Source organism: Prenolepis imparis, unplaced genomic scaffold (genome assembly GCF_030444845.1).
Source record: "Prenolepis imparis isolate NDT839.2.m4 unplaced genomic scaffold, iyPreImpa1.0 SCAF_5, whole genome shotgun sequence".
Classification (NCBI taxonomy): domain Eukaryota; kingdom Metazoa; phylum Arthropoda; class Insecta; order Hymenoptera; family Formicidae; genus Prenolepis; species Prenolepis imparis.
In genome coordinates, this window is record NW_028141163.1 from 16,886,190 (window position 1) to 16,904,351 (window position 18,162).

Here is an 18,162-nt window from a genome sequence, read left to right on the forward strand (position 1 = left end):
TACACAAGTTTGATGTTAGTTTTAAATCTTATTAAAAGTATTATATAAGATATATTATATAGATAAATATGGCAAAAAACATTATAGAATTTTCGTAAAAATAAAGAATGAAATAGATATAATCTTGAAAAATACAATGCTCGATAGATAAGAAAAAATATATGCACACTTGCATTGTATTACGAATAAATATAAAATATAAAAAATGTATTTAATACTTGATATTCTTGAATTGACTGATACTTGAATATACTTGAACTCTAATCAAAATTATATCTGTTTTACAATTAGTTCTATTTTATAGTTCCTGAAAGAATGGATTATTTATTGTAGATTGTCTAGTAAGATTAATAAGAACACATTGCGGGTTGTGTACGGTAATATTTACTTGACAATCGTTCGCGATACAAATAGAAATCATTCTTGTCCTGATCGAAATCAGTGTTGTAACCCGTTACAAGTCATCACATACACAGAAATACTTTTAATCACAGTATAGAGCACCCGCCCTATAAACCGATTACAAGAAATATACACTATAATACAGCGGTCGTATATTCATCGGAAATACAGAGTATCGAAGTGAATATTACATCGTATCGATGCTCGACCGTATTGTGTAGGAAAATACAGCTATTTCATATAGTGATGTCAAATCAGTAATGAACCGTATGAACAGAATGTTCGAGCCCTCGTCCAATCTTTAGGTATGGCCGAAGGAAATAACTTATTAAATTTGGTTACGCGAGAGGACGACGAAAGAGAGCTCTCGTTGTCACACGATAGCCATTTAATCGCGCCAGTTTATTCTCTTACATTAAGGTCAACCGAGTTCAATTACCTTCGGCAATGCAGGTTTCGGTTGGATTTGAGGCTCGATTAAACTCTCCCTCTGATTTATGATACACAAGATTGTGGCAGAGATAAAAAGAGCTATCAGAGATGTCGGACGTAAATTTGCCTCCCACTTCGCGAAAATTTTTAATTTCAAGTATTGCCTCGAAGATTTGTTTCAAAATTTGCCGCAGAATGTAATATACATATATATATATATATATATATAATATATATACATGAAAGAATTTAAGAATAAGTTATATAATGTGGTGCAAATTCAATAGTACCTTTCCTGATAAGATTTCGCAAAATCAGAGATTAGATTAAAGCTAGATTATAATACTATTTAACTAGATTTACTCTCTTACTAGATATTTACTGCACTTGATTAATTAATTGTCTACTTTAATAATAATTCGTAAATATACAAATTCACTACTCGATTCGTCGTTAAATATGAGTAAATGTTTCGGGGAAATGAATCCTGTGATAATACACAATCAAAATTTTTGGCATGCGTAAAATATATAAGTAAAATATATTTCAAATAATCTGAAGAGAAAAATAAGAACGGTAGACATTTGTGCTTATTATCACAGAATTGTCAATTACCCAAAATGATACGAGTAATTTTTTTCAGTGTGAGATCGTTTATCGATATAATTTCGATATATGTCATGTAAATTAAAAAAAGTGTTTCAGTAGCAAAATGATTTTGAAAAATATGAATCGCAGAAAAATAGCTACGACTCGACAGTGTGAATTGTGTAAAGATTTTGCTTCAAATCTGTATTTAAATTGCCATACTAATGAAGGGAAAATTTTCGTGCCATTTGTTTAACGTGCTGTTGATATTCACTCCGTCATTTATACGAGATATAATTGTATATCGTGTGTTAGCATTATTTACAGCGAAAAAAGAGAGAGTTTCGAATATGATAGAAATTCTTGAAAGATATGTTTATTATCGCCAATGTGTAAAAATTCATGTGACGAAATTTTTAAATATGTGTTTTCAGAACTTCCATCCTAAAAAGCTTCTGTTGTTTGTATAGGAAAAAAAAACTATTTTCAGAAAAAAAGGTAGCACAGCGCAAATAATATCCTTCACGCTTTTCAACGCTTAAACTCGTTTCTCACTAGGTTTTTCAAATCACTCTGAGGGTGTGTTGATATCTTAACAATAAATTTATGAATATCGATAAATCGCCGCATGTGCAACTATCGAGCGTAATCACAAAAAAGCATTGTTGCTAAATAAATGTTTAGCACACAACTCTTTGGAAGCATCATTTTGCAATACTATAATACTTGCAAAATTATAATACCGGTGGGATCGTATCCTTTCCATGTTTTCTAACATGTGACTTGTACAAACGAAAAAGATTAGCACAAGAAAAACTTGATTACCAAAATTTTTCGTTTTGCGATACTTTTATAAAACTTATTTCTGTAAGTTAACACTACATTGCTGTAAAAAAGATTTTTTTATATACTATTAATTTTCTACTTTTATATATATGTATATGTATACATATATTCAGAGACATTCAACTTCCAACATAATTCGCGTATTTCATATCCATTATTTAACAAAATACATATAAGATACATCAGAAATCGCACATCTCCTTTCAATTAGGTATCTCGAAAATTCGAAGAAAAAAAAAAAAAAAAAAAAAAAAAGCTTAATTGCAGAATTATTCAAGACAGTTAAGTTTCAAAGACAGAGATAGATGGCTTACACCACAATATTAGTTATATATTTAAGAAGTAAAAATTGATTTTAAAAAATCGCTAAGCCATCTATAAGAAAAAGTGCGATATTTTTGATGTACTTATATTTGTATTCCGAGAATGCTAATGTAAGCTCACGGCTTATTAGGATGAATATGTTCCAAAATCAATCCAATCATATTGATGTTCTTCGATTCTCGTTTCTTTAACGGAATAAAAGATACGATGCAGAAAAGATTCTCAATTATTGCTACGAGTGTATTTAGAGAGCAGTGATCGCAAAGTGGTTGCTCAGCGAAGCGTAAAATACAAGTGATTCATTAAAGACCTTTAGAGATAATTATTTATGTGCGTAGCGCTTTCGACGTAAAATTCCACGATATATCTTTAATGCATCACTTGACGCAGATTAGCATCCGATAACGGTATCAATGAATCAAACAAGACTACTGTAAGGGCATTCATTTTTACATGGTAACAATGTAAAAATATTCCATGTATAATAGGAACTGTTAAGATGTTACATCCGGTGATCAAACACATGCAGAAAAACAAGAAAAAGCTACTACTTTTTCGTAATAGTTATAAAGATTATTTAAAGCTACCAAATCTTTATGTGATGACGTAGTGACAAATATATCGCGTATTTGTGAAGAACTAGCAATAAATGTATAGTGTTTGTTTTCTCCTTTTTTTCTTTTATCAAATCATTGCATACAAGGAACCTCAACGAATTCGTCATATCAAAATATGCTACAATTATCATGTTCCAGTGTAAAAATGTGCAAAAATGATACCGTTAAACTTCGTGTGCTATCTAGAGTCACATTGAAACTATCGGCCTTTATAATGAAATCCTAAGAGATATCGCGATAATGTATCATCTGCTTATTATAAATACACATGTAATAAACGCTACTTTGCTTATTGATACAAATATCAAGAGATATCTCGCGCAATTTTTTTTTTTTTTTTTAATATTATAGATTTAACTTTTAAAAAATTCCGGAAGCCTATTTTCACACATATGAAAGTTTATTTCGATATTTCGTGCAATTTTTTTTTCTTTTTTTTTGACAGAAGGACATAGACAAGATTTCCGAAAATCATTTTATGAAAGTTCTACTGCATATAATTTCTAATAACACTTTGAATAACAAATTTTATTTATGAATTTCTTTGTAAAGTTTTTTACCGGACATCTCGCTTTGTCGAAAACTGCTCAATAAAGTCTAATTTACTCCATTATTCGTAATTATATTGGATTTTGAAATAATAAATCATTGAAGACTCAATTTTTAATAAATAAGATATTTAGCCATGAATAATTTCCGATGATTAAAAATTGTTAAAGCTTAAAATTTTATGTTGTTTTATCCGAAAACCGCGTATACATACATACTTCTATGTTTTAAACAAGAGATGTACGGGGGTTTTAATTGTAAAATTTCATAGAAATTTTTGTTAACATTTGTCTTATAAATTCGCGTGAGAAATTTAGATCATATCTCTTGAAAAAGCTGGTCCGAATGAAATCCCCGTTTAAATACTTTAATTGCGATTGTGACTGCTTTTATCATTAGTGTCTGGATAATTGCTATACTATCGGACTATCGTATGCTACATACAAACATAGAAGAGATTATCCTCTGTTTGTAGTACAATAATACTGAACAGAACAGCTCGTGAATATTAGCTGATATTATATATTATCTCAAAATCTATACAAGATAAATTAATCTCTTACAAGGTGAATAAATGTAACTTATGTAGGATTTCTATCAAGAGATTTGCCAACAAGACGCAATTGTATATCTATATCTTTGCAATAATTCAAAGTTACATACATTAAATAATTGTAATTATATCTTAAAATTCATTTGATATAACTTTGCATTGTACAATTCAACTTATGACATGAAGAATAGAATAAAGCGAACATATCGCGACTAGAATTCATATATTGACTAGAATTCTCACCTTGTAAAAGCCTCTCTATAAAAAAAGATTTAAAAGTCTTTAAAAGTAATCTCATATGACGCAATAATAATATTCAATTTACACTAATATTAAATGCTGTTTGTATGTAGGATACTTTTTAAACTATTGTTTACTATAATATATACTCTATTGCTAACCAATATTAAAAGGCCGTTACATATTTCATCGTTTTGAAAGTAACCAGTGCCACATTTTGGAAGCGCTAGATTTTCCATTTCTCATTTTTCTCACGAATCATACATCCCTTTACGCTCAAAAAAGTATTAATCAAATATCATAATCAATTGCGATATAAATGTAAATATAATGTATATATAACGAGTATTCGATTTCTTTTTAAATCGCAGGAAGCAAATTATATCAATTTCAACAATATATAGAACACATTGTAATTTTATAAAATATCATAAAAATGAGATAATCATGAAATTGTGTATCGTGTATTGTGCCGAATGTTCACCTCTTGAAAACCGTGATTTATAGCACTTCCATACAGAGGCAATAGGCACTTTAATATGACAATGAGAATGATGAATTATCCTAAAAGGTTAATCTATTTTCGCGGCAGGTAAATCGTGACCTACAATCAGTTGCTCTTTTGGAAAATCCAAAACCACAGTGATGTGAAAGCCCATATTTGCAAAAGCTATCACATACTCACATAGCGAGAACCAACTAAATGCTGCTCAAAATAATAAATATTATGTTGTTTTTTATTTTTTTATGTTTTTGCTTAAGCTAATGTAAATATTTAAGATTTTATTTTTCTTACCCAAATCATGACACAGCAATCGATGTTTCAAGAAGAAGATAATAAGACCAATTGTACTGACGAGACTCATCATAAAGAGCGCCTGTTTGTACTGAAGGCTTTGTGCATTTGGAGTTATTAGGCGACCCAATCTTACAGCGGTCAGCATGTATGTGAGCGAACTGATCATGAACACTATGAAAATTTTTTCGTGCACCGCTGTAATAATTTTGTATCGTTTACTAAAGTGAATTCATCGTATCTCACACTTTAATTGCATTAGTGACATATAAAGTTTTATATAAATTACTTACAATAATTTTCTCTGTTAGAAATGTATGTTACACCACACAAAGCCGCTATCTCGGCAATATTTAGCCAATAGCATAAATTTAGAAGCCTGCTCCCCATAATTTTTAGAGGCACATCTTCAATGCTCTTAAGTATGTTGTAATAATATGAATGATAAACACTGGCAATAACCAGTCTAGGTCCAATGTGTAATGCTATGCTGACACGCCATAGATACCTCTGAGGAGATACGCCAGTAATGGCTGAGATCGATGGAAGAATATTGTAAACCTTTAACAAAGAAATAGATATGATTTTCTTGATTAGATAAATACACATCACTTATTTAGGATAATATAACATGTGATATAAAATTTTGCGCTTACCTTACAGTGAGTTTCGTGAATGTCATCCTGTTGAAATACGTACGCCGTGATGAAACAGAATAACAGCGATAAAAGTGGTAAACCAACTGTTGTCAGACACAGTTTTCGAAATGATAGTGCAAGGTATATGGAACTTTTGTTGCTTCCCACATTATTCAGTTCCATATTAGCAGTGCTGTTTAACATTTTGGCATTTGTGCGCAAAGCAATGACACGTAACTCGGAGCGAGCCCAGTCAGACAATTGTGCGCCATAGATTCATGTTGCTCTCCAGCTTTTCAACTTATTCCATGATCCTTGACATGGCCTTACGTGCCTGATGGAAAGAAATCACAGATTGCTCTTAAAACTTAAAAATGTATCATTAATAAAATATTACGATTAATATTTGGCGCGCTTAAGGAACTCGCTTCCGAAGGAAGTGACACTTGTGCGCTCGCGAAAATACGAGATATAATTAGAATAAAACGACACGCTCTATACGATGAGAGAAGAGAACGGAAGGACATTGCGAAACTTGCTCGATAAAGATAATCCGTTCAACGAATGCATTGATATAACTGTGCACCCCCGGCCCCGTTTTATCACATTAATTGCTTGATAAAAGCGAGGGATTGAATACCGAGCAAATCGCAAATCAAGGCAAATCATGTTTTCTTATTAGATTAACGAGAGCAACGAGTCTTATTTTCCAACATGTCATCGAAAACATTTCCGCAGAATTAGATTACGTTATATATATAACACACGTTTATATATACATATATATATATATATATGTATATGTATATCATTAATAATAGCACACATATACATTGATATTAGAAGTTAATTCGATATCATTCATTGTGTATCATACGTCGTTTCGGTGTTATTTATTATTATCATTGTTGAGATTGAATATTTAACAAATAACCTACTTGCTCTATAAATAGCACAAGCAGAGATGAAATCGGGGCGATTTGTGGCCACATTTTACCGCCAACGATTCACCATGTTTTTATGCCTTCGCGTCTTCTTCTTTTTTAAATCCGATATACATTGAAGGGCCGATATCGGCGAGAAGTAAATGAAATGTCAACGTGCGTGACAATCTTGAGTGACGAATGCGCAATGCCGAAGCACTGCAGACTAACGCCCCGCTGATGAATCACGATCGCGATTTCGATTAGGAAAAGCGATAAAGCGTGCGAGACAAATCGCGAGAAATATTCCCGTTTCGGACTAGGATCGTCGCGAATAGACGACCGCGCGGAATTTACCTTTTTTCCCACGATTAATTTCGTGTCGTCTGCTACAGACGTCTCGGACTCTTCCCCCCGACGAGATGTTATGTACCATCCACCGTTTACGTTGCCGAGAGTTTTCGCGCTTCTTCCGTCAGGCGCTTCCGCTCGCTTTGGCGCGGAATTTTTGAACGCGCATGTCGCATGGAATATACACACATTTTATATATACTTTTAATTTCTAATATCTGACACGCGCGCAAAATTTGTACCAAAATACTGACGATCATAAATACCATCGGATTAGCGATAATTATTACGTTCGTTGTTCCAAAATATTAAATAATGTATGAATGTTTGGGTGGTCTTTTATTATAAACGTGTAATATTTACATAATTGTGCTACGTCCGTTCTTTTTGTAGATTGGCGTCTTCCATCTCGTACTCGATTTCTACTCTCGCTCGCGATTTTTTCTGTGCCTTTCCTTTTTTCACAACTTTCGGCACTTTTGTTTTCTTGCTTGTAGATGGTTTCAATAAGTCCTAATGAGATATAAGTAATTTATATCAGGACTTATGACGTAATATGCTTATTTTGAAATAGAAAGTTCTTACCTCGATATCACTGGCTTCAGATTCGAAACTGTCCGACAACTCAATTTCTTCCTTCTGTCCAGAATCACTATCTTCATCCTATACACAATAAAATATGTTGTAAAGGCTGTATATTTTAAAATAAATAATTATTTTATTACATACCATAGAAAGATCTTCAATATCGTCATCCTCATAGTCATCGTCATCGCTATCAGCTTCGATGTATTGTGGGCCGTCTTGCTCAAGTTCCCTCTCATCTTCTAATTCAATTTCCACTTCCTTATTGACTTCTTGTTCCTGTTCCTCATCCTGTTCGTTTTCTGCTTCGCTTTCTCTTTCAACTTCAACAGTTTCTACAGCTTTATCGAATACTTGTTGCGGAAAATTGTAAATACCCTTGTACTGAAACATACATATAAAATTATATCTCCAAAATATAACTAATTTTTTATGATGACAAATATAAATATAATATTACCATTCCCTTTTTCAGTCTGTCCATAAGTTGTTTCTCAATTGCATTTTCTAGTCTTGCAGCAGTTAAAGCCTTTTCTTCCCTACGTCTCTCCCTTCTTTCAATCTTTCTCTGAAGCGGTACAATCTTCTTCTGTCGTCTTAATCTGAATTTTCTCATACGAATGAGATATTGCGTGATCTTGAGAAATCTTTGCTTACATTTTGCCTTTATGAAACCAGACCAGTAGAGCAGATTTTCATTAATTTGCTGTATTGCCTTCTCAAAATTTCTAGATAGCTTGATTCTTTCCCAGCTATTTTTAGGTGTATGAATTCTAATAAAAAAAATTATATTTACATATATACACATACGCCTTATTAAGAATAATGCCAATGTTATATAAATATAAGTGTGAAAGATTCAAATATATACAACCTACCTCTCTGCTGTTCTCAGATAGAGATAAATAATACCCTTTTCCTCTCTAATCGTAGCATACTGACTGTTTGCGAGGGGACACGCAGCTCTACTGCATAAACCCGTAAGATTGAACTCATTTCTGCAAAATCTCTGTGTCTTTGTACTGCAAAAAAAATATTACAATTATATCAATCACGACAATTCATCATTATACGTTCAGTTATTTCTCAAGAACACACTTACTTTACTTTGAAGGAGCAAAAGGATTTATTGATAACACTCCACACAACCTGTAAAAGAGTAAAAATTTTCATAATGATCATATAACATCACAAACATGTAAAAAGAAATTCTATTTAGAATTTTACTTACATCGTCATGTTGCATTTTGTTTCACTTTAATTTAACGACAAAAGATTGTATTACAATTATATACAATTATGAATACACGTTTATATCAAACACGTGCAAATTCCACGCAAATCGGAATATAGTATATAGTGCCACAAACTATAGCTAAGGTTATGTTCGAGCTATTTCTTTCGTCCATCTAGAGATGGCAGCACTAACATAATTTTAAAACGCAACATTTTGGGTTTGTTCTTTATTGCTGCACTGGTGAACTAGTGCACACAGGCTGCGTTCGGAAACGTCACACTCGGTGTGATTTCGTTAAAAAATAAATTAAATAAAATAAAATAATATTAATAATATTAATATTATATTATAAATAATAATATATTAATATTATTATTATTATTATAAATAATAATATTAATAATATATATTATTATAAATAATAATATTAATAATATATATTATTATAAATAATAATATTAATATTATCAAATATTAATATAAATATTAATATAATATTAATATTTAAAAAATATAATATTATTTTTATAACAATATCAATATATTATTATTATTATATTAATATTATTATTTGACATATTTGAAATCAAATATGCGGGGAGATCATCATTCATTATGACTTGATGTCGTGCTTTTATCAAAATTATATTCTGGTACATCTTTGCTTTGAACATTAACCGAGTCACACCGACTTCCCCTTGTACTTCCACGAGTGAGTTCGTGTGCACACGAGTGGCGTTTCCGAACGTAGCCTAATGCAGTAAGTTAGAGTGAAACAAAATATATATTTGTCTCACTTTAACTTATTGCACCAATGTGTACTAGTTCATCAGTGCAGTAATAAAGAACAAACCCATTATTTTAATAAAACACCTGCTTATATATATACATAATTAAAGAGAAGAGATCGGAAAAGTAAAATTACGCGCAGCTATTGAAATAGACAATTATAAATATTTAAAATAAATTATATGTATTCTTGATTCGCAAATCTATGGATGTAGTACGAACGAATATGTAACGGTGATAAATTTTATCGACAGTTAGAAAATAGTTAGTTACGTAGCCTTTAAAACGGATGGCAGCACAAGCCTTGAAAGCCTGCCTTCCTTCTTCATGGAAAATTGGCGAGGTAAGTGCGCGCGTTTGTAGTCTCCTCTTTGATATGATATATATTATTGATATTCCACTCATCATTGTATTTATTGCAACGTCTTAAAGGTAAAAGTATATCAATTAATCTATTCATTGTAGAACAAGTCGAATGAAGATGTAACGAATCAAAAATATCGATGCTTCGACAAACTCGGGACAATTTTTTTGATAGTAAAAATATGTACATAATTGAGTATAAATAAAAGTAAATGCATGTAGACAGAGCAGAAAGATTCGTAGAAAAGCTTAATTCCGATAATATAGCGCGCATTATTGAATAGATAACATTTTCGGGATTAGTTATATATTAGTCACGGAATTCTCTCTTTGCCTTGGTTAGTCCATTAAACGCTTCGAAGCGAAAGTAGCGTCAAGTGAAACGAAACGCTTCCTCGATGTACTGCAGATGGCAGCACGAGGCTTGATCAGCCTTTCTTTACGGAAACTTGGAGGGATAACTGCGCGCGCTTTCAGTCCTCTCTTTAATACGATATATAATGCTGATAATCCACTCATCATTGTGTTTATTGCAACGTGTGTGAACGTTTTGAAGGTAAAAATCGATTAATTAATCTATTCATTGTAGGACAAGTCGAATAAAGATGTTACGAATCAAAATAATGTGGATGCTTCGACAAACTCGGAATTGGCCATTCTTTGATAGTAGAAAAATGTGTACATAATAGAGTATAAATAAAAGTAAATGCATGTAGATAGTAGAAAGATCTATAGAAAAGGCTCCGAACTCCGATAATATCGCGCGCATTAAATAGATAAGACATTTTTGGTGCGAATGCTTTCGAAAGAAAGAGTGAGAGAGAGAGAGAGAGAGAGAGAGAGAGAGAGAGAGAGAGAGAGAGAGAGAGAGAGAGAGAGAGAGAGAGAGAGAGAGAGAGAGAGAGAGATCATTATAAATGATAATACTTTCTTACATTTTCTTGCAAAAAGAATGTTCACCTTCAAAAATTTATCACAGAATTCTTTTCTTGATAATTATAGGACGTGCTGTATCTTGCTCCTATTATCGACGACCTAAATACACCTCCGCTTAGAAGAGCTATATTCAACAACGCCTATCATTTCAAGAGTAATAGGGTTTGCCTGCCCAGGAAGCATCTCGTGCATCCCTTGGCGAACTAATCACTGGATAATGGAGAAATTTATATTCGTGCGGCGAGACCCTCGACGACGGCGAAACGTCAAGTTGTCACCGTCTCGATACTTCCGCGACTCCACCCACGGTCAAGTTTCTTAATTAAGAAACCGTCCATCTCGAATATCTTCGTCAACTGCGTGAATCTCGCGGACTTATCACTATACTAATGAGACGTAAGTAGATTTTATATTCGGTAAAGATTAATATATAATTTATGTGCGGTCTCTTATCTTAAAACTGTTGCACATGATTTTTCCAGAAAATCAAAATAATCTTTGTAACAATTGTATGTACTAATAAACAAATGAATTTTGATGAATCAAAAAAGCAACGAAGATGCAAAGAAATAGCAAACAATCATTTCTTTTTGTAAAATTCAATTTTAAAATTTAATTTGATAAAAATGTAATTTAAGATTTTATTGTTAAGATATTTTGAAGACTTGTAACAAGTAATAAAATAGTTCTCTACAAAATTTGTGTCGAAGAAAGGAGACATCAATTTAAAAAAATATAAAAAAATAAAGAAAATCGATAGAAATTTTATAAACTTGCTAATATTTATTTGCATGTTATTTCATTAGCCACATAATTTAGAGTATTTTTATTTATAAATTTCTTGTGTCTCATTTAGAAATGACTGCCGTCAGAGAGATACACTACGATGGACAACTTTGATCAGTTGACATTCAAATATCCTGATAGTTCCGCGACTCCATCCACGGTCAAATTTCTTAATTAAGAAACCATCTCGAATGTCTTCGTCAACTGCGTGAATCTCCCGAACTTACCACTACACAAATGAGACGTAAGTAGATTTTATATTCGGTAAAGATCAATTTATGTGCGGTCTCTTATTTTAAAACTATCACACATGATTTTTCCACAAAGAACCAAAATAATCTCTATAACAATTGTATGTATTAATAAGCACATGAGTTTTGATAAATCAAATAACGCGCAAAGAAATAGCAAAACATCATTTCTTTTTGTAAAATTTAATTTTAAAATTTAACTCGAAAAATGTAATTTAAGATTTTATTGTTAAAATAATTTTAAGACTTGTAACAAGTATAATAGCTCTTTACAAAATTTGTGTCGAAGAAAGGACACATCAATTTAACATAAAAAAATATAAAAAAGTAAAGAAAATTGATGGAAATTTATTTTATAAACTTGCTATATTTATTTGCATGTTATTTTATTAGCCACATAATTTAGAGTATTTTTACTTATAAATTTCTTGTGTCTCATTTAGAAATGCCGACGGAGAGATACACTACGATGGACAACTTTGATCGGTTGACATTCAAATATCCTGTAATCGACACTATATCTACGTGTGCGAAACCATGGCGAAAAAAAAGCGGAGGTGACGAGTGTGCAGGGAAAAGACAACGCGGTGAGTATTTGTGGTTAGCCCAGGGGCGTTTGCGCGTTTTCCAGCATCCCGTTTCCGAAAGAGAAACAGAATAGAGAAAGAGAGATAGAGATAGAGAGAGAAAGAGAGAGTGAGAGGAGAGAGAGAGAGAGAGAGAGACAACGAGCGCTTCCGCCTGATCGCCCACATACATTTTCGTTAAAACGCGCGTGTTCCGTCCGTTTCATTAATTTTAATGCCCGCCGAGCCCGTTCTGTTCATTTCTGCGCAACATATGAATATACACACCGCACCCTCTCTCTCTCTCTCTCTCTCTCTCTCTCTCTCTCTCTTGTGCGCGCGCGCGCGCTTTCTAGTCGCGCGTACGCTCTCTTTATCCCTGCGAGCGACACGCGTGTACGCGTAGGTATACATGACTGTGTGCATCTCCGCGTGCTCGTGTGCGACTACGTAGTTTGAGCATGTGTGCGAGACTGCGTACGCGAGCGAGCAGCGAGTTCGCTCATGCGAATGCGGCCTCCTTCCCTCCTTTCCCCTCTCGCTCTTCCTCTCCTTCCCCCGCGGGTTGGTTGATATTAATTAATAATCAGAAACAGATGCGGCCTCCGCTTGGGCTCCGCGCCGCTCCGCGCGTTTCGAAACGATAATTATTTAAGTGCCTCCTCTCTTCGCTCTCTTTCTCTCTCCCGACCATCTCCGATGCCGACGCCTTCTTCGCCAAGTGTGGTGTGCTAATTAAAGAGCATTCGCCGGAATTTTGCGCGACTCTCTCTCTCTCTCTCTCTCTCTCTTTCTCCCTTTCTCTCTCGTTATACACAGACCTCCGTCATCGTTTCTGCACTTCCCGCGGGGTTTGCTTGCGCGATTCGCGAAAATACCCCGGAGACCCGGTGCCACATTTTACGTTCGAATTACTAAGATTTTCTTTCATCGAGCATTTAATGAATTTGTACATAAGACTAAAGTAAATTTAAAAACAGAAATTTTATTTTTCTTTTTAGTGCGGTATTTTAACAATTTTTGAAAAATGCCTCTTATTAATTAGTTGCTTAAAACATAAATAATAAGTAAATAAATAATAATTATTTCTTAAAGTTTCGGCTTTCTCAAAGTATCGCTCTTATGTGTTTCTATAAAAATTAATCATTTACAAGGTTTCTCTCTTTCTCTCTTTTCTTTCTTTATAATTTATTGTGATTGATATTTATAAAGTTTTTAATTTCAATTTACTTTTAAGAAAACTTTCAAGAAAACTTTTATAAAGTTATAATATATTTTATAAAGTTATAATTTATAATGGTCTAAATATTTATAAAAGATTCTTGAAAGTAAATTGAAATTAAGAATTTAAAATGTTACATAACGCTTTTATTGACTTTATATAATACACTTTACAGGACCTCCTTCCTATTATTCACGTGTGTCCGAGAAATCAATATCAAACTCGCCGATACGGGCGAGAAAATCGTCGCCGGAAGTTTTTCCACGGGAGCGTCAGAAGCAAAATCGAGGACCAGCGTCGGGACGGGAAGGTAAGTGGAAAAGGAACAGGAACGCGTTCCCGGATGGCGCTTAGCCAGCGACGCTCCGAGGCAGTGTCTGCCTTAATATCCGCCACTAACATTATTTCATAAAAGTATTACTATAAATCCAAACTCGCGTTATTTAAGCACCGTGCCTCCGCCTTACTCGCTCGCGGGATCTCACCAGAAGTCGCCCTCCTCGCTCCATCCCTTCACGGGGAGTTCGCCTTACATTATACCGGGCGAAGGAGCGCGGCAGGCAAGTTTTGCCACCCTCTTTTCCCTCCGCCACATTAGAGATATATTATGCAGATAGTGGAGGCGCCGTCGGTCGAGGCTCCGGAGAAGAGAGGAGAGCAGTGTGCAGGGGGGAAGGGGGTTGCGGAAATTTAAAACTTTATTTACCCTACGCGCCGAACGACTTTTCGCCACCCTTCGTCTCACTTCCGCCCCTCTTCCTCTCGGCATATATACCTTCTGGATGTATGCGCCGACCTGCACTCGTTACTTGGTGCTCGTGTATTTATTCGTACGCGTATAGGATAGCCGCGATGTAAAAAATGAGAAAGATGGTGGAGACCATCCCCGCGCACTTCCTTCATCCTAACGAAATTATCGAGAAGTGTCATCTCTATTGGTAATAAGATATGTGCGCGTATATTATTTATATTCGCATAAATACTAAAGCTAACAGGGTGCGTGTTTACGCGGGAGATAGACATCGCAAAGCAAAGTGAGATATTTTAATAAAGCTAATTTTACATTGCATATATTATTTCGATGATATCGTTCATCGCGCCAGTGAAATAGCATCTGCTCATATTTCATCGCGCGCTGCTACGTTATTCATTAAACGCGAATTCTAGTCTAGATTAATTAGCCTAGATTGTCGACGTGAATCAGTCCTATTATTGAAAACATTATTATTATAATATATTTATAAACATATGATAAAACTGAGAAAAAAGGATTTAATGACAAGAATTTCGTATAAAATTTTTGTCACTTTGCTATTGCATTTAATCTACTTTGTAATTTTCGCGCTCGAGAATCGGTTATTACATCAATTCTTCGATTCCGTGTCTTTGCGCATCGAGAGGACTCGATTTACGAGAACTCGAGCAGGCGCATCGAATTCGGTAAAAATCGGAGAAAACCGTTTCCGGTTCCGGTTCTTTGAACTTACTCGTTCGGGACCGGTACTTACATCCTTCGTCGAAGGCGACACTTCGCTGTGATTGCGAGCGATGGAGGGTGAAGAAAAAGAGAAAAACAGAGAGAAAGAGAGAGAAAAAGGAAAACTCGGCCACCCCCTTTTAAACTCCCGGCAGCTCCTGGAGGAGACGGAGAAGGCCGAGAGTGAAACGCGTCGACGATGGTGGTGGGAACGAAGGCGTAAACCGACGGTCGGCTGATTAGTCGCGAGACTTCGCCCGTTTTCACGATTTTCTCGACTCGATTCCGACGAGCGCCGCCGATTCACAGCGGAAGGAAGATCCTTCGGCGTCGATGAAGAGGGAGCGACCGGGGATGAGTTTTTCTCCACTTCTGGCGACGGCTCATTCCACGCTGCTCTTTCTCCCTTAAGCTGAAAAAGAAAAGATTCAAGACCGACGAGATAAAAATAAGAGCGACGCGAAACAAGAAGCAAAAATCTCGAGGCAATCGGTTTAAATCGAGGGGCGAAATCGGTGTAGTTTCGTTCGAATTTTAATGCTATGGATATATACGAAAAAGGTATCTATATATAAAGAATAAAGTTGCGAATTGATGAAGTCGAGTAGAATAATTGAGATCTTGAGATAAATAGACGCATAATGATTTTTCAAAAATAATGATATTAGATATTTAATTATTAAAATTACCACACTGAAAAAAAAGTTGTTAACTTGACTAAATCATTCAACTAAATACTATTTTGTTAATTGAACATATAGAAGTATTTAAATTAAATACAGCATATATTAAATCTAATATAACGTGTATTTGACTTAAATACTTATATATGTTCAATTAACAAAATAGTAATTTAGTTGAATGATTTAGTCAAGTTAACAACTTTTTTTTCTCATTGTCAGTATACATAATTTATAATAGCCTCTATACGATACATTTCTGTACGCATTGTTTTAGGTAAAATATTCTCTTAAAATTGACGCGTTTAGAAATTTAATATAATATATAAACTGTCGACAGTGTCGACCAAAAGCTTAGAAGATATTACAAAAATAATTGTAATAACTATAAATATTCAATTTAAATATCATTCAAATAATCCTTCTATAGTAACTGAAATAATAACATTTTTCAACAGTTTAATCATAATAACGGATAGATAATAATAACCATAGCACTTTTTCTATTTTTCGTGAGATGAAAAATTAAATTTATCAAGGTTTCCTATCATAGAATTTGAAAAAAAAAAAACACGAGACGCGTTTTAAGAATTATTTCAAACGTTATTTCGTACACACACATGTTATTTTTTTCGGCGCGATAAGATATTCTTTAAAAATGCACAATTTCAGAGGCTCTTCGCGCTACTGGTCGACGCTCATTAATTTTTCGCGCTCGTCCTGAGCTCATCCCGCACACGCGTTAAGACTCGTTAGGACCTTGAGTGCCCAACGAGGCGAACTCGCGCGAACGAGAATCGCTCGTTCGCGCGAGCAACCCCATAAATATTGTAGCGACGCGAGCCGCAGGGGAGTTTTCTGACTCGTTGGCGCTAATGCGAGCCGCACCCGCCTGCCTCTGAAGCGCGCACTGAACAAGGTCTGCCCTTTGCCCATTTTTGAAAACCCTACGAAACCGGAGCTAAATATAAGTTTCACGCGGTCCCCTTCGTAAATGACATTGACAATTTGCTAACGAGCAAAGTTTCGGCCATAGTATCGGTGTCCATTATCCGAAAATATACAGAACGTATATAATATGCACAATGGACGTATTAAAAATAATAAAAATTAATACAAATATTATATGTAGATATCAATTATTGTATAAACGAGGAAGCAAGAGATATTCATGATACATGAAAGACATAGCATATTAGAAAAGTCGTACATACGATAATGAAAAAAATTAGAGAGAACTAAGTTAAAATAGACTCATATATTTCTCCCTATTTCATATATGTTTAGATTTGATGAAAATTAGATTATAGTTGAAGATTCGAACTTTGCAATTTTATAGAATTAGCGTTGCAGTCGGTTTTACGATTTGCATTGAAGAATGAACTTGTATTTTTGAGCATATTTAGCAGAAGACGTATTTAGGAAAATATACTCATTTGCGATGTTTATCAATCGCAAATTGATGGACATCTGTAGCAGATTGATAGGGAACTATCTTTCTGGCTATAGCATGTCGCGCTGCAACGCGTCGATATACTCAAGAGTGAAATAAAGTACATGAACGGATATATCTCGAATCGTCGACGAGGCGAATCGGCTTAAGTGAAAATCGCTCGACGATCTGCAAACCCGTAAATATTGTAGTGGCAAAACCGCAGGTGGCCGAATATAAGAGCAAGGAAGAAAAAAAAAGTATCGAGAGAGAAAGAGAACGCGCGTGGGAATAGAGAGGAGATTGAGGGGTAAGTTTTTTCCGACTAGCTGTCGTCTCGCCATGGTGGCGTTAACGCGTGCCTTCTTGCCCTCTTGAAGTGGTCCGTGCGATATGGCGGAAGAATCGATTGCACACGAAGAGAGAGAGACCTGGAGAAGAAACGCTTAAACCTCCTACAGTCACTTCGCGTTTCTTCGTCCAGTTTTGAGCAAAGCTTTCTTTCTCTTTCCCTCTTTCTCTATTATTTTTCCTCTTCCTCGATCACCCTTTTCTTTCGAAACAAACCATGGTTATTAG

The 18,162-nt window shown here is 34.4% G+C and overlaps 3 protein-coding genes across 5 annotated transcripts in view; 1 reads left to right on the forward strand and 2 right to left on the reverse strand.

Moving 5' to 3' along the window:
* Nucleotides 1-18,162, forward strand: part of LOC145936202 (uncharacterized) — a 185,927-nt gene that overhangs the window by 166,787 nt on the left and 978 nt on the right. Inside the window, exons 1-5 of one of the 3 annotated variants that reach the window (XM_083038149.1) lie at nt 10,180-10,213; nt 11,236-11,565; nt 12,026-12,199; nt 12,650-12,793; nt 14,170-14,304. In XM_083038149.1, the coding sequence (XP_082894275.1) occupies nt 12,193-12,199; nt 12,650-12,793; nt 14,170-14,304 (286 nt within the window). In that variant the 5' untranslated portion in view covers nt 10,180-10,213; nt 11,236-11,565; nt 12,026-12,192. Of the gene's footprint in view, nt 1-10,179; nt 10,214-10,591; nt 10,790-11,235; nt 11,566-12,025; nt 12,200-12,649; nt 12,794-14,169; nt 14,305-18,162 lie in introns of those variants that run through there. The other 2 variants (XM_083038150.1, XM_083038151.1) reach the window with 2 other exon arrangements.
* On the reverse strand, nt 211-7,259 carry LOC145936201 (post-GPI attachment to proteins factor 2-like). The gene is made up of 5 exons (XM_083038147.1): nt 6,924-7,259; nt 6,004-6,319; nt 5,641-5,908; nt 5,348-5,545; nt 211-5,257 (listed from the first exon to the last, which is right to left on the reverse strand). Exons 2-5 carry the CDS (start codon nt 6,187-6,189, stop codon nt 5,124-5,126), a joined length of 786 nt encoding a protein of 261 aa, XP_082894273.1. The 5' UTR covers nt 6,190-6,319; nt 6,924-7,259; the 3' UTR covers nt 211-5,123.
* Rbm13 (RNA-binding motif protein 13) lies at nt 7,580-9,214 on the reverse strand. Its single transcript, XM_083037779.1, has 7 exons — nt 9,076-9,214; nt 8,947-8,993; nt 8,723-8,866; nt 8,305-8,617; nt 7,989-8,228; nt 7,845-7,922; nt 7,580-7,772 (listed from the first exon to the last, which is right to left on the reverse strand). The coding sequence occupies exons 1-7, from the start codon at nt 9,088-9,090 to the stop codon at nt 7,632-7,634; spliced, it is 978 nt and encodes a 325-aa protein (XP_082893905.1). The 5' UTR covers nt 9,091-9,214; the 3' UTR covers nt 7,580-7,631.

Coding starts and splice junctions, on each gene's coding strand:
- LOC145936201 (XM_083038147.1), bottom strand. CDS start 6,189: ATGTTAAACAGCACTGCTAATATGGAACTGAATAATGTGGGAAGCAAC. Junction 5,546..5,640: donor TTCTAACAGAGAAAATTATT/GTAAGTAATTTA, acceptor AAATTATTACAG/CGGTGCACGAAAAAATTTTC. Junction 5,258..5,347: donor ATTGCTGTGTCATGATTTGG/GTAAGAAAAATA, acceptor TATTTTGAGCAG/CATTTAGTTGGTTCTCGCTA.
- Rbm13 (XM_083037779.1), bottom strand. Junction 8,618..8,722: donor TATCTGAGAACAGCAGAGAG/GTAGGTTGTATA, acceptor TTTTTTTATTAG/AATTCATACACCTAAAAATA. Junction 7,773..7,844: donor CTGAAGCCAGTGATATCGAG/GTAAGAACTTTC, acceptor ATATCTCATTAG/GACTTATTGAAACCATCTAC.